The sequence below is a fragment of the Nicotiana tomentosiformis genome, chromosome 4 (assembly GCF_000390325.3).
Source record: "Nicotiana tomentosiformis chromosome 4, ASM39032v3, whole genome shotgun sequence".
In the NCBI taxonomy this organism is placed as follows: domain Eukaryota; kingdom Viridiplantae; phylum Streptophyta; class Magnoliopsida; order Solanales; family Solanaceae; genus Nicotiana; species Nicotiana tomentosiformis.
The window spans coordinates 131,029,849-131,046,392 of NC_090815.1; the positions used below are offsets into that span (position 1 = coordinate 131,029,849).

General features: G+C 35.0%; 2 protein-coding genes across 3 annotated transcripts; both read left to right on the forward strand.

Annotated features, from left to right (window-relative positions):
- Positions 1-642: 642 nt before the first annotated feature.
- On the forward strand, positions 643-3,613 carry LOC104088547 (thaumatin-like protein 1). Of its 2 annotated transcripts, XM_009593245.4 has the most exons (4): positions 644-833; positions 929-1,234; positions 1,390-1,759; positions 3,089-3,613. In XM_009593245.4, the coding sequence occupies exons 1-4, from the start codon at positions 770-772 to the stop codon at positions 3,315-3,317; spliced, it is 969 nt and encodes a 322-aa protein (XP_009591540.1). In that variant the 5' UTR covers positions 644-769; the 3' UTR covers positions 3,318-3,613. The 2 variants fall into 2 exon arrangements, with proteins under 2 accessions (XP_033509969.1, XP_009591540.1); XM_033654078.2 differs by lacking the exon at positions 3,089-3,613 and having other exon boundaries at positions 643-833; positions 1,390-1,763.
- Positions 3,614-8,385: 4,772 nt separating this feature from the next.
- On the forward strand, positions 8,386-16,419 carry LOC104088546 (DEAD-box ATP-dependent RNA helicase 28). Its single transcript, XM_009593244.4, has 19 exons — positions 8,386-8,806; positions 9,194-9,376; positions 9,454-9,522; positions 9,627-9,733; positions 10,215-10,296; positions 10,403-10,576; positions 10,890-11,038; positions 11,149-11,244; positions 12,159-12,261; positions 12,343-12,405; positions 12,584-12,645; positions 12,961-13,057; positions 13,842-13,960; positions 14,045-14,087; positions 14,235-14,336; positions 14,724-14,822; positions 14,917-14,994; positions 15,461-15,738; positions 16,035-16,419. The coding sequence occupies exons 1-19, from the start codon at positions 8,504-8,506 to the stop codon at positions 16,048-16,050; spliced, it is 2,223 nt and encodes a 740-aa protein (XP_009591539.1). The 5' UTR covers positions 8,386-8,503; the 3' UTR covers positions 16,051-16,419.
- Positions 16,420-16,544: the final 125 nt, after the last annotated feature.

Consider the following 16,544-nt stretch of genomic DNA (forward strand, 5'->3'; position numbering starts at 1 on the left):
TTTATTATTTCTTAATGTGTGTGCAAAGTCCATAGTAGACACGTAAAAATGAACAGATGAAAATTTGAAATTAAGGTGTATATATTATGTGGTTCCTTGACAATAGTGAGTTTCTCTAGTGGTGAGCACCCTCTACTTCCAATCAAGAGGTTGTGAGTTCGAGTCATCCCAAGAGCAAGGTGGGTAGTTCTTGGAGGGAAGGAGCCGAGGGTCTATCGGAAACAGCCTCTCTACCCCAGGGTAGGAGAAAGGTCTGCGTACACACTACCTTCCCCAGATCCCACTAGTGAGATTATACTGGGTTGTTGTTGTTGTATATTATGTGGTTTCTAAGATGATATTAGGTGAATTGGCATCTATCTATATGTGATAAACATCAGTCTTATATTTGTTAAGGTGATTTTGGCATTACATAGAAGTGAAAAAAAAAAAATTGCGTTTATATATATTCCTATCTTTCGCTCTTTCAGTTTTTAGACAGTTTTCTTTCTCATTCTCGTTCTCATTCACACAAACGAATGCCTCTTTTTCTCTTTTATCTTCAAAAAACTAAAAGGAAGACACCACAGTTGATCACTACTTGTTTATTTTATGAGAAATTAACAGTATTACAACTATTAACAACCAACTCCAATCCCACTCTTCTATTTAAAGCCTTTACTAGCATCTCATAAACCCCTTCTCTCTCTCTCTCTAATAAATTTGCACTCAACAGAGAAACAACAAAACAAAATATATATCCACGTAGGTCTGACTCATTTTTCTTCAAATGGACTCAAGATTTTCCTCTTCCTTCATTCTTATCATCTTCATTTTCTTCTGCTCCCACAGAGGTACGTAAAATATATTAAATTTACGTATTATTATCATTTGAAGCGTTTTATATGATCATATTATTGATGATACTGATTCTGATATTCTTTCTCAGGTATTTCTGGTGCTAGTTTTAATTTAATAAACAGATGTGATTACAACGTATGGCCTGGAATATTAGCCAATGCAGGTAGTCAAAAACTGGATAGTACCGGGTTCATGCTTGCTCCAGGTGATTCACGGGTATTCCAAGCTCCACAAGAATGGTCGGGTCGGATCTGGGGTCGAACCGGTTGTAATTTTGACGGTAACACCGGTCAAGGAAATTGTGCCACAGGCGATTGTGGCTCAAACCAGATAGAATGCAATGGTGCAGGAGCAATTCCTCCGGCCACCCTTGCGGAGTTCACTATTTTCTCAGGTACGTGACACTCATTTAAAAGTTATTACATATTTTTTCAATATGTCCTTTCTAAAAAAAAATTATGAGCCAAACACGTGAAAATTACTGTGTAGTCTAAGTAATATTAAATTATGTGATATTTTATCTGTATACATTAATTGTATTTTCAACAGGTACGAAGCAAGATTTCTACGATGTAAGCTTAGTTGACGGATACAATTTACCAATGGCAGTCCAAGCAGTTGGCGGGTCGGGTCCATGTGATACGACGGGTTGCGTGAAGGATTTGAATCGAATGTGCCCGAATGAGTTGCGGGTCGGGGATGGGCAAGCATGCAAGAGTGCATGTGAAGCATTTGGTAACCCGGAATATTGTTGCAGCGGCGCGTATGCTTCACCTTCCACCTGTAAACCGTCAAGCTATTCGGCGATGTTCAAAAACGCGTGTCCGAAATCGTATAGCTACGCGTATGATGATCCTACGAGTACTTTTACATGTACAGGAGCTGATTATACGATTACATTCTGCCCTTCATTAACAAGGTAAGGTTTTTTATTTTTTTAATTATTTTTTTAATTCATTTGTTTAAACTGTCGTAATATTTTTAGCGGTATTATCACTTTTAGTCCGCGCCAGAAATCATTTAAATATATAAAATTTGTATAATTTTTATATATAACATACTGAATGTATATATACAAAAAAATACAAATTTTATACATTTTTTCGAATATTATTTTTTTCCAGTGACTATTGAATGCCATTTTTCCATTTGCTTATTGAATTAATCTTATTCTGCTACTTTTGATCATCTCTTTTTATCTTTGTCGTTGTCCGTTGATTTACTCGTAAAATAACAAAAAGTATGTAATAATGACGTGTTTCTTCTGAATAAAATAACTTTTCGTAATTGGAAATACCTTTTTTTTTCCTTTTCTAGCTAGCTTTTAGCTCAATGCAGTACAAGGCTGATTAGATATTACGGACTATTTTTTTTTATAGCATCTTAGTGATTGAGATATATATTACAATTAGAATCAAAGTGTCACGATATTTTTTTTAATTACGATCAATAGCTTTTCATTTTCGTCTTGATAAAGTGTAGAATAGTGTTGGAGAGACAATTCGATCGTAGTCGGTATCCATTATTCTATTAAGTACAACGTGGTTTGTTAGTCGCGTTAAACCATCCTAAAAAAAAAAACCATCTTCTACTTATAAATTTTAAACTATATAAAAGTTAGAAATAAATATAACAAGAAATGTGAAAAAATTATAGAGGAAAAAATCTAAGGATAGGTGATTAGTGTTATTCGTGGTTGTTAGACGACTTGCTACTTTTAATTAAGTAAATAAAATATTGTTAAGAGCATTAAAAAATGACAGTAGCATTAGTTGGCTACTATATATAGAGAATCTTTAAGTGGCTTCGTTCTGTAATCTTATCGTGAATATATCTCTTTTTTCACCTTTTTCTTCCGTAGAACAAGTGAATAGTATCTTCTTTTAATTTAATTTTTTTCTCATAGGTCCATTTGCACTTTATTCTTTTCACCGGATAAACTTGTTAGTATTACATCACATATCGGCTTAATTTTTTTGGAAGCTTTTGTATAAAGTTTTCGATGTCATATGACCAACTTATATTAGAGTAAATATTGCACAATACATTGAAATAAGTATTAAAATATGTTACAAAGAATTTGTATATGAACGTCAAATTAAGTGTCGATGACTTGAATCTCATGCAATAACAATTATGCCTCAATAAAATAAAATAAAATTAAAATCGATTATATAAATTATTACTATACAAGTAGTTCAATTTAAAAATGACGTGAATCTCATAAAACTTTTGTATTTGCTTGCAGTCAGAAATCTTCACGAGATTCTTCAATGTCTTTGAGCGGCACCGGAAATGGCCAACCGGCCACCGGAACAGATGGCGGGTCCGGTTCGGGTTCCAGTTCGCCGGAGGATCCGTTTCCCTTTGGCAGTTCATGGCTGCCGGATTTTATGACGGGAGACTCATCAAGATTTTCTTACTTTGACTCAAAAATGGCCTTTTTTATCTTTTCTTTAATTCACTTTTTATTATGATTTAACATTTCATATAGTCACGTCGATATTGGAGATTTATGGTGACTTGGGAGTTGGAATTCACATATTTGAAGGAGATAAAGAAGAGAAGCTGATGATAAATTTTTTGTATAGCACATTTTTTCAGGGTTTCACATGTATAGAGAGATTAATTTACAGAACTATTATTCCAGTGTTCACTTTTGCTTTTGTACTCTTTTCTTTTTTCTTTTTTTTTTTGCTTTTTAACATTTTCAAAGATCTGTAAGATTCAGAAAAGAAGAAAAAATATTGAATTTGATGTTTCTTTTTTTTTTTTAATCTCATTGTACTATAAATATTATAATATCTTTTTTCGTCTTTTTGAATCGATAATCTATCGGAAATAATATATTTATTCCTCCATGATAAAGATAAGTTCTGCCTAGTTTCTCATACTCCCCTTGTAAAAACTTACTCGTGGGTTGTTGCAGTGTACTACAAGCATTGGGAATTGATTCAAAATATAATGAGAAAGAGAAGAAAGAAAGCATTTTGCTTTACTTGAAAACAATAGTTGGTTGGTTGTTAGTTAAGCTGACCCTAGCTACTTTACTCAAATTGCAAGCTTGGTAGTTGTAAGTGTGATTTTTGGCTACAAAATATGTAAAAATTGAATCATGTTGCCTGCCACAATTGCTATGCTGCTCTCATTTTTTATTTTTTAATATGTTATTGTCCATGTGGAGCCAAATATTACCAAAACACATCATTCTTCATATCAAAGTACGATGAAATTATTTAATTATAAGTACTTATTAAAGAGCTAGCTATCAGATATTAATAATATTTCCATTTCTAGCCTTGAATATGTAACAGAAATGAAGAAGAAATATTGACTTCGGTAATTCAAAATTTGTACTATTGGTCCAAAGTGCATGCATGTATACACACATTTTGTAAAATATTGCTAAATATTTAACACGAGATAATTTCTTCTCGTCTATCTAAATGTTGGTGAATTGAATTACCTGACATATGTGTTAGTGGAGATAACAGCTATCCGGTGAAAGTCGAGCCGCATGAATTGACATGAGCACCACCATGAGGGGGAAAAACAGTTTAAATTTTCATCTATAAATATGCAATTCAAATATTCATTCAACCTCCAATTTTGATGAGAGGAGGACACACATTATGGGTTGAGAGGTCACAGACACCCGAAAATTTCGACAAAATTAAATCTCCATATATACTTGCAAGTGTCTTTACAAAATAGTCAGATATTAGCATTGACCCCTGCACCGATCTTTATGAGCAGTAATAAATTTATATTGAATGTCATGGTGCCCCGCGACAGTCGAATCCTTGGTCCGCCTTGTGATTTATGTTTTTCTACAAAATCATATATAGTTCAGCAAATTGAGTTCCTAGACAAACACATATTAAAATGTGATCAGTTGTGATTATGTTTGTTAATCATGGATAACTTTATCTATAATGACTAACTTCCTGCTAACTACTGGTTGGTAGTATGTACTAAATCATATTCCTACCCATAATTTCAGAGCTAATCTGTATCATTGATCATAAAACACAAAATTCCAAGAAAGCAACTACCCAAATCAACTCCTCTTAATTTTTTTTCAAAGAAGGTTACACACTTGTAAAATTGTTGAAAAATAAAAAGCAACAAAAGTTGAGTGAAATGAAAAGAAACCACAAGAAAAGGTCCAAACGTCCAGCTCTATATTGATCAGAGGTGCACTAGCAGGCATTACACTTTTCACTTTCTGTGTCATTTTCTCCTTAAATTTATAGCATCACCAATCAAACTACTTCAATTCCCAGCGTCTATAATCATTAATAAGCTTTATTACATCCAAAATTATTGTAAGCTTTAAACATATAAAACTAATATTATCTAAACGAAAAAGAAAAGCTAAATCTTCTCCCTTTGTCATTCACTAAATTTACTTTCAGCCTCCTATCTCTTTAATTTGCTTTTAGGTTTCTCCAATATCACATTATATATCTGAATCCATATCACCTAGATTAGCGAGGGTTGCTCAGTTGGTAAAACATCTTCATCCACGACCGTTAAACCCTGGGTTCGAGTCACCCTAGAGGGTAAGTGTGGAAACACTATAGATCCTCCTAATTTTGGAGGAATTTTTTTTTTTATTTAAAAAAGGAATCCATATCACATTAAATTATTCAATCTCAATTATCCACCTTAAAAATCAAAGGTATATAATCTTGAGTTAAATCTATACATATTAAATGAAGAAAGATTCGATCAAACCGGATTTTATAAAATGGGACATGTTTTATATCATTTATTTTTGAGCAAACACAAAATCGGCCGGTCGGCGAAATTAATTTTATTCACTAGCCAAAATGTGTATAAAATATGCATATTACTTGTATACAATAGTCAATACACATAAATACAAAAAATATATATTTTTTCGGCTATTATTTTTGGAAACAAATAAAGATATACCTTTCTCTTTATTTTGTCAATTACCGCAAAGACTAAAAAAATTCCTTGACAATATTTTTAAGAAGAATTAACCCAAATAGCCGCCCACCCTAGAACTTAAATTAAAAATAGCCAGCGAATGTATATTATATGCATAATTTATGTATTAAATATGTATAATTATGTATAATCAATGTATAATCTATGTATATGACTAGAAAAAATAAATAATTAATATGGCCGGCTATTTATGTAAAAATCCCTATTTTTAAGTAGAATGAGAGAGAACTAGGAACGAATCAGAGGATCCGAACTGTAACTGAATGGAGTCAGTCTGCCAAAGCCCAGAAAATTCTCAACAGCCCACTTATTTTCTCACCACATTACCCGGCCCACCCAGAGAATTTGTTTTAAATTTCTCACCCATATTGTTCTATCTATTTATATTTTAGAAAAATTTAGAGAAAAAATAGAATACACTAAAAGGCAGATGTAACTTGGTTTCTTCTGAAGACTAGACATTTTACCAAAAGTTCCGTCAAGGAAAAATAAGACCTTACAAATCTATTACATATGCAAATTAGCGACAAAGCTCATAGACTAAACAACGGAAAAGCAAGAAAGTCAAAATTCTTGAAGTTTATAGTAAATACGAACTAAACTACTCCAAAATTAAAACATGAAGCTTTTTTTTATTTATTATAAAGGCATATCAATTTCATTCAAAAGAAGAAAGAGAGAAAGACACTATAACACAAAACCAGAAATTACACTTGTTATAATCTTTCATTACTCGTGATTGTAACTTAATGACAATTTACCCTCGTGATTTTTCTCTCACATGTAGTATCTTCGTAGTTAGCTCTCGACCTTATAGTAAAAAAATAACGTCTTAAGATGTAGGTGCACTATTTCATGTGTTATTAGAACCAATACCTCTTCTCATACGATTGTGAGAAAGTATAACAATCAACAAGTCGCTAGCGGTTGAACTCGAGAGAGAGTTCAATGAGATGAAAATTTTACATAAGAATAGAAAGAAAAAACTACAATAACAATAACCCAGTAAAATCCCACAAACGGGGTACGAGGAGGATATAGTGTACGCATATCTTACTCCTACCCCAAGGGGATAGAGAGGCTGTTTTCGATAAACCCCCAGTTTAAGCAGACGAAAAAGACAATATATTTAGTACCAATAACAAAAAATATATAAATAATAACAGCATCATAAGTACCATAAAATAGATGAAAAACAGTAATAGTAACACGTAAGAAAGGCTCGGTACTATGAAAAATGAAAGAAAAGTGTGGACACAACAATAACAACTAGTACTCTAGGATACAACCCTATCAGGCTAGCCTCTCACCCATTACGAAGTAAAAAAAGCTCCACTACCTCCTAACTTACAACCCTAATGATAGACCTTCACACATTCCTATCAAGGGCCATGTCCTCGGAAATATGAAGTCTCGCCATGTCTTGCCCGATCACATCTCCCCAATACTTCTTGGGTCGCCCTCTACCACTTCTCATACTCGTCAAAGCAAGCCGCTCACAACTCCTTACTGGAGTGTTCAGACTTCTCCTCCGCACTTGCCCGAACTATTTGAGCATAGTTTGTCATCCATCGGGGCCACGCCCACCTTCTCCCGAATATCTTAATTCCTAATTTTATCCATCCTAGTATGCCTGCACATCTACCCTAACATCCTCATTTCTGCTACTTTCATCTTCTAGATATGAGAGTTTTTAACCGGCCAATACTCTGCCCCTTACAATATGGTTGGTCTAACCACCGCTCTATAGAACTTACCTTAGAAGCTCAGTGGCACCTTCTTGTCACATAGGACTCCAGATGCGACTTCATCCAAACCAGCTCTATACGGTGCGCGACATTCTCGTCGATCTCTCCATCTCCTGGATAACCGACCCAAGATACTTGAAATTGCTTCTCTTGGGGATGACCTGTGATCCAAGCGTCACGTCCACGCCCACTTCCCTCGACTCGGCGCTGAACTTGCACTCCACGTATTCCAAGGATCATAAAAAAGGTAAATTAAGGATTAATTATAGAGATACTTTTCAAGTAAAAAATATAATCGAAAAAAATAATAAACACCTTTATGGGATATCGATAATGACATTATTTATGTGCAAAAATAAAGTTTTGGGAAAAGGGGAAAATGATTCAAAGGCTATTAAAAAATAGGTGGTCTTAATTGTAGTCTGTTAATCCTTCTGGTCCATTTTAATTGATTTTTTTGGTTATTTTCACGCATATTAAAAAAAAATTATCTTTTAACATTAATTAACAATGAAATTGACTATATTAATTTTAATTTGTTCATTGAAAAATATAACAAATACTCCTAGGCTATTACTCCAAGAGCAACTTTTGTAAAAAAAAAGCTAACTCTTTCTTGATATTTGAAAAAATTAAATATTGTGGACTATAACAAAGGGTTAGAAAAAATCAATTAAAGTGGGTTAGAAGAGAGGTGAAAGGGTAGTATTCAAACGCTAGAGGGGTTTCTCCACGATTTAACGAAAACATAGTGGGAGAGTTGCGAGATTAACGAAATTAAGTGAATAAAAAAGAAATAAAATACACCACTGTCTAGGTTACGAACTCAGGTCCAAACTCCAAACGACCAACTGTAGTAAAACCCTGCAACTCAAAACAAATTCTAAAACCCTCACAAAAGCACGAACCAGCAGTCGTCCTAGTACTGTATTCCAATGGCAGATTTTGTGTTCGAACAACCTAGTGACGAGGAAGTGGAGTACGAGGAGAATGACGATGAAGAAGAAGAACAAGAAGAAGCAGAAGATAATGAAGACGCCGACAACAAACCTAAGAAGAAGACACAATCTCCGTGGGATTTCTCTTCTTATTCCGAATCCGTCGCCGATGAACACAGCCGCCGTAGCACGACGTCTATTGATTTCAAAATATCAAAAGCCCGTCAACAATTGTCTGAACCTATAGCTAAACCAGTCGAAGAAGATTCTGATTCCGATGACTCAGAACCTCACCGCCAAGTAAAGCTGTTCCCGTTTTCTCTATTTTTTTAATAGAAGTATCTTTTTTTTTTGAAGTTTTCCGAAATAATTTTTGATACGTTTAAACAGAATGTATAGACATTTGTGTGGCTATAAATTAAAATTGGAACCTTAAAATTAAATTTTTTTCTCTTAAAATATAGACTAAATAGGAAAATGTGCCGCATAAAATGGGACAGAGGGAGTATCAACTAGTTGGGACTGAAATTTAGTCTGGTTAGTGAATGTCAGTGTTAAGAGAACTTTATTTGTGTCAGAAGTTAAAATTATTTATTACTGGAATGAAATGGGCCTACATAAATTGGAATGGATATATTTAAGATTAGTTGATTAATTGGTTCGATTGTATGCCTTGCATAATTTTAGGAAGAGTACAGACCTGAAGATGGTGATGATGAAGTAGATACGAATGTTGGGGAAAAAAAGCCTTTTTTTGCCTCATCAGAAGGAGTTTCATTTCAAGCGAATTCGTTTATGGAGCTCCATATCTCAAGGCCGTTGCTTCGAGCTTGTGAAGCGTTGGGTTACAGTAAGCCCACCCCGATTCAGGTGTTTCTCTTTGCCAGCTTCTGTTACCCCTGTATGTAGTCTCAACTTGTGTATTAATGTGCGTTACTCCGATGTAGGCTGCTTGCGTTCCGCTGGCCTTAACCGGCCGAGATATATGTGGGAGTGCTATAACAGGATCTGGAAAGGTACAATTTTGCGATGTTATATCTATTGTACTTATATTTAGCTAGTTGTGTTAGTTGGTTGTGTTTTGATTTGTGCTCCTTCCCTCTACATTTTGCCTCTATAGACAGCTGCCTTTGCTTTACCGACACTGGAGAGACTGTTGTACCGTCCAAAAAATAGGCCTGCAATTAGGGTTCTTATTCTTACTCCAACAAGGGAGTTGGCTGTTCAGTATGTCTCTTTATCTCCTCTTGTATAAAAATTATGTGTACTGATTTTAGGTGCTGCTTTGTCAACCTTGTTCTGTTCTCATTCATTATATTTTCTGGTGCTTCCGCTACTCGTGTGCCAAAGCAGGTCCCCTTTTTGTGCAACTGAAGCTATTACTTAAATTTGGCATCAGATGCCTACACTGATTGGATAAGAAACTATCGGTTTCCAAACTGCAAATACGTTTTTCCACTAAATGAAATTCCATCCAGGAATACAGATAACATTAATTATCCAGCAATTATATAAGGCTTCTATGTCCAAATTCATAATTTTATTAAAAATTTAAAGATCAGAATTGTTTGCCCCTTGATGAAAATTAAAATATTGTCATTGCCTGTTGTATATACAAACTACTATTGTTTTGTATGGTATGGCGATTGATTCTTTTCAGGTACTCTAATAGGGATTCACTGGCTTATGTCTTAATTGTGTTATCCAGGGTTCATAGTATGATAGGTAAACTTGCACAATTTATGACAGATATCAGATGTTGTCTGGTTGTTGGTGGTCTGTCAACCAAGGTATGTTTAGAGCTTTTCTAGATCTTTCCCAGGGAAAGCTTGAAGGTTGAGTTTGTATGTCAGCTACTGCTTCCAACAATTACGGGAATGTCGTGCTCTATTTCAGGTGCAAGAACAAGCCTTGAGATCAATGCCTGATATTGTCGTGGCAACTCCAGGACGTATGATAGATCATCTACGGAACTCCAAGTCAGTTGATTTGGATGATCTTGCAGTATTGATTCTTGATGAGGCCGATCGACTACTGGAGCTAGGTTTCAGTGCTGAAATTCGTGAGCTGGTATGCCTGCAACATCATGGTTTCCTTTCCTATAGAGCTAAGATAGCTTTGTGACAAATAACCATCCCCCCCAAAAAAAAAACAATTACAACTATCTTATTTAAAAACTTAACTGTAATTCATGTCAATAAGCTTCGACTCTAATACAAAGCTATACCTTCAATCTGGAAGGACAAAGTTTTAGCACATTCTTTTACTATGGGGAACTTTCAAGGTATAGAATATAATTAACTGTTTACTCTATAGAAAAGGATGCCCTATGGGCATATACATGCTTCAGCTCTTGAAATGACATGTCCTGGGTTATACACAGGTTAGATTGTGTCCAAAGCGGAGACAGACCATGTTGTTTTCTGCGACAATGACCGAGGAAATTGATGAGCTTATCAAGCTCTCTCTCAATAAACCTTTGCGTCTGTCAGCTGATCCATCTACGAAACGGCCAGCAACATTGACTGAAGAGTAAGACATCGGCAAGCTCTATATTACAATTAATATTTGTTCTTTTCTCAGAAAGGGAATCTCAATCATTAAGTTATCAAGCGCGAAAGCTGATATAATCTTGTTTGCAGGGTAGTTAGAATACGGAGAATGCGTGAAGGAAATCAAGAAGCTGTTCTTCTTGCATTGTGCACCAAGACCTTCACTTCCAAAGTGATTGTTTTCAGGTTTTTAGCTAACTGTACAGAAAGTTGCATTTTCTATTGTGTTATGGTACATCTTGCTGGGTACCATTTTTCATGCACTATAAGATACAGTTTCTAGCCAGATAGACTTGGAAGTTATTCTTTCGTTCAAGTCAAGCATTGGCAGGGCATATGAAATTTGGCCTAAAATGTATTTAATCTTTTATGAGGTTTACACCTTTATGCAGTTCTCGTTGGTTGAAGTTCCTTTGTAGTATGTTCACTTTTATGCTTGTGTTTTCTTCAACCTGAAAGTTTAGGTTTCTAATGTGAGCATACCCAAAATAATGTTCCAACCATGCAAATAATTCGTCATTGTTTCTTTTTTTTTAATTTTATATAGTATAATAATTCCGAAAGTCATTTTTGCATATTCCAATATGTTACCATTTCAAATTCCAAATGTGCTCATTAGTTTTTTCGTGGATGATGAAAAGCATTTTAGCATTTGATTTATTAATTTTACCAAGATAAACCAGAATTATCAAATTAAATTGGATGATGTAGGCGTTATGAATTGGGCAAAGTTCAGTGGAAGATATTGAAATAATAACTAAGGTAACGGTCCTAAATATTGACCATCAACAGAGGAAAGCTTAGTAAAATGCTCTTTTTTTGTGACCCCTTGTTTGATTTGGTTCAAAGTTGGACTATTTCATATAATTTTGAAGACAAGTCTATAACAAATGTGATTCTCCTACTAAATACTTGTTTGAAAATCCTTCCAATGCTTTTCCATCATTTTAAAAACCAGGACTCTTGATTGGCGTAGAGACTCCAATGTTCATTTTGATTTCGCCAAAATTTGAATTTATCACTTCTCTTATCTATCTTCTAGACCTCCACTTGGCTTATCTTTTGATCAGCAAGGCTAAGTTTTGTGGTTATCTTGACAGTGGTACAAAGCAAGCAGCACATAGGTTGAAAATTATATTTGGTTTACTTGGCTTCAAAGCAGCCGAGCTACATGGAAATCTTACGCAAGCGCAACGTCTAGATGTATGTTCCGTCAAATGTGTTGTCGGAAATGATATAAATAATTCTGTCTAGATGCTTTCTTACTGATTGCTTTATCCGTAGGCTTTGGAAGTTTTCAGAAAACAGGAAGTGGATTTTCTGATTGCAACTGATGTTGCCGCTCGTGTAAGATGTTCCTATCCAATTGGTTTCATATGATCATGATAAGCATGAACTTGTAAAAGCATGCAGTCTTCCTCTTTTATGTCCTGATGACATCTGTATTCCTGCTGTTATCCTTGGAGCAGAATTAGAATTATGTTGTAATATTTTACTGTTGACTGTATTTTTCTTCCTTTTTCAGGGCCTCGACATTATTGGTGTTCAAACGGTTATAAATTTTGCCTGTCCACGTGATCTTACTAGGTAAGTTCCAACTCTGGTTGGATATGCTGGTTTACCAACACTTAACAACCCACTTGCTTATAATGTTCTATTTGTCTTGATCTTTCCCTGGCTTCATGATACCTTTTTTTAATACTTCTTTAGATGTTTTTCTTTTCATAATGCCTATTGCCGGTTTTAGTACCTGTTGTCGGTTTATTACTAAAAACAGCAATAACTCACTTAAAATGGAGTGCGGATTGTAGAGTTCGTTTTTCCCTTTTTTCCATCTTCTAATTCTTATTGAGTTAACTCTTTACGTAGTTCGTGTAGTCCTGATTTGCTTTTCCTATGCAGTTATGTTCATCGAGTGGGCCGCACCGCTAGAGCTGGTAGAGAAGGGTATGCCGTTACATTTGTCACAGACAATGATAGGTCTCTTCTAAAAGCCATTGTGAGTTTATGTCCCCTCTGTTCAAACATCTTTTAGCTGTTGGGTCACTTAAGGAGTCCTACTCCATAAGTCCTCTTTTCGACTGTTAGGATATTCTATGTTTAACATCACTGATCAATTAGAGGTCTTTGGTGTATTTCTGATATCTTTTGCTGTTTTAATCATATCTCTGACTATGCATTACCTTTTTTTCTATGGAATTGTATTTTGGATCAGCTTCATTGGATTATTCCTTTGCGACCTTTTTTCCAATCAGGAAAATTGTATTTTGAGAACCATTGATTAGTTAGATGTATTCGGTGCTGTTTGTTCTAGTATCTTGCCTTTTAGTTCTTTGACAAAAGCAACATATTGACGATTTACTTTGCTTTTGGGGATAAGACCTTATTGATCATTCACTCGATGATTTATATAATCCTATTTGATTGGTCTTAAACATGACACAACATTTGTGTGGCTGTTAGACCTTTTGGAACTTGTGGTCTTCAAAATCCCATAACATTTGTGTGGCTATAAAAAATGTCATTAAGGGTAAAATGGAATGTTTAAGCTAAATTATTTTCAAATTTAGAAAGTAGTCATTCTTTTTTAAATTGAGTAACAAAAGAAGTAGGTTCACATAAATTGAAACCGAGGTAGCACCATTTATGGTTTAAAATTAAAATAATAATTTTGATGTCTATGCACTATCTGGTATAAGAACCATATAGATCCGCAAATTGCAACTTTTTCTATGCCCACCCTGTTATAAAGATGTGCATAGAGGCTAAAAGTTATGTCACAGGTTAAACGAGCTGGTTCAAGGCTGAGGAGTCGAATTGTAGCAGAACAATCAATAGCTAAGTGGGCACAAGTAATTGAACAGCTGGAAGATCAAGTGGCTGCAATTATGCAAGAAGAGAGGTGTTACTTCATCACCTTAAATTTGTACTGAATTTGAGAATTAGAGTTTATTTATTAACTAACTTAAGTTTTCGTTTACTGCAGGGAAGAGATGGCACTAAGAAAAGCTGAGATGGAAGCAGCTAAGGTTATGTATCACAACAGAGTTTTGGGAACCCTACAATGAACAATTGCATGTAGTTTTAGACGTCCAAGACCCTTTTCCCTCCAAAAGAAGAAAATCATTAGATAAATGCTGCATAACATAGTTTGACGTGTTGTTTTAACGTTGCAGGCTGAGAATATGATTGCCCACAGGGATGAGATTTATTCACGCCCCAAAAGAACATGGTTTGTCACAGAAAAGGAGAAAAAGCTTGTCCAGAAGGCAGCAAAGGTGACCTTTTACTTTGTTGTTTATCTGGATTGCATGGATGTTTCTATAGGATGGCATGAAGTCCTAGTTGGCATTTACTTATAGTGCTTGTTCTTTTTGTCCTTGTAAAACTAGTTACTCCTACATCATTTTAGGATACACATTCGCATGGCTCATTGAATAAAAAAATTTAAATTCTTGGTTGGCCAATGTATCAATAGTAAAAATAAGGAATAACAAGCTTGAATCATAGTCTGAATTGACCAGGCGTATTGAGAAGGTCATGAGCAAGAAATGTGAGGACTGTATGGTGGAGATTAGTCCGTGCAATTATTCCTCTATATTTTACTTGAAATAATACGGTACTGGTTGATTAAAATATTAGCTGAAATGCAAATGCTATTCCAGGAATCATCAGCCAAAGAAAATGGTTCTGAGAGCAAGGTGATGAGTGCCGAACAAGCGGAAGACCTGAAGATGAAGGAAAAAAGGAAGCGAGAGCGGGAGGTACTGCTCATCCTGTGTGTTTTTGTTAATTTGAGTACAAAGTTTTGTTCAACCTATCATTCATCGGTCTCATTTGTTTATCGGATTGTTATAGAAAAATCTCCCGAGGAAGAAAAGGAGGAAGTTGGAGGCTGCACGAGAGCAATTAGAAGATGAAGATGACTTAGATGAAGTAAGTTTCTCCTCTCCACTTATTTTCACTCTTGTCACACATATATCCTGTTGTCTCAAATGAGACGCACTATCAGGATATTATCATCTCTAGCCAATCTGTATATGCCAGTTTTAAATATGAATATCTGGAAGATATGCTGATTTTCCAATGATATTATAGTATTGTTCCAGATTTCTTTATATTGCATCTTTGGTTTTTGGTTCGTTTCTGTATGTGCTCTCCTACGTCCTTCAATTTTTGAGGGATATTTTCAATGAAATCCTCCTCCCTTGAAAATACCTCCGGAAAATGGGAGCTATTGGGCTGAGAAGAAATCAGTTGAGAATGAGGGCTATCGGAAACATAATAATCTATGTGGTTCCAAATTCATAAACTAAGCAATTTGAAACATGCTTTGCTTGCTGTTAACTATTAATGTTGTTCTTTGGTAGTCTTACCTATCTTGCTCCTTGAACCATTTCAGGGCAAAGGGAAAACAAAGAAAGACAAAGAGAAATCTGGGATTTCCCTAGTTGATCTTGCTTATCGTCGTGCAAAAGCAGTCAAGGCTGTGAACAAGGCAGTTGATGCTGGCAAGATTGTTAGAAAGACAGGAAAAAAACTGAAACCAAAAACCAGAGTATCTGAATCAAGGACAGATGAAATGCAGGATCTTTTTCAAAATGATATGAGTGAGAAAAAACAAAGGAAACCACATCATGGGGGTATGAAGAAGAAGTCCTCATTCAAGAGCAAGTCACGGTATGACTCAAAATAAAAAACTTCTCTCATTCGTAAACTCGGATATGAATGTGAATCTGTCAACAGTATAACTTGCATTTTACTATTTTCCTTGAAAAATTATGAACTTGATTTAATTTGATAAATTATTAAATTTATTTTGAAAAATTAGCTAATTTGTCAATTTGAGAAATGTTAAAATACTTATATAGTCCACGGTGATGTAGACTCGAGACTGGAGTCTCAGTTCTCTGAGCATGCTTTTAACATACTTCATGTTTATGTACGAGATTTTCTCAAGGGATTTGAATGTGCAGGTACAAGAGGAGGTAACACTAGCAATACAGCGGCGATGAACTGAAAATCAGATAACTGTACCAAGGTAGGCTCATCGGACATGACTATCCTTTCCTAACAAAGGAATGCCCTTTTGGTGCTGACATGAATTAAAATACCAAACTGCTGCAAGTAGTTTCTGAAAGTGTTGCTGACATTGGCCTTGTATCGGTATTTCTGAGAAGCTTGTACGAGGGAATCGTACATGTTAGTTTATGAGTAGGTCCTCGGTTGTTCTTAGTTTCATTTTTGGAGTGTATTTCTCTCATATTTATTTTTTACTAGATGTAAAGCATGTATCCGTACGTGTATTCAATATTGATAACACACCGTTGATTATTTTAAATTTAACTTCCTTGTCCTGTACCTGTATTATATGAGTTAATTACTTTTGACTCTAAGCTGTATGATTATGCACCAAAATATCCATCTTACCCTTACTTTTGACTATAAGCTGTCAAAAGTCAATTACTCTTTGTGCCAAATTAGCC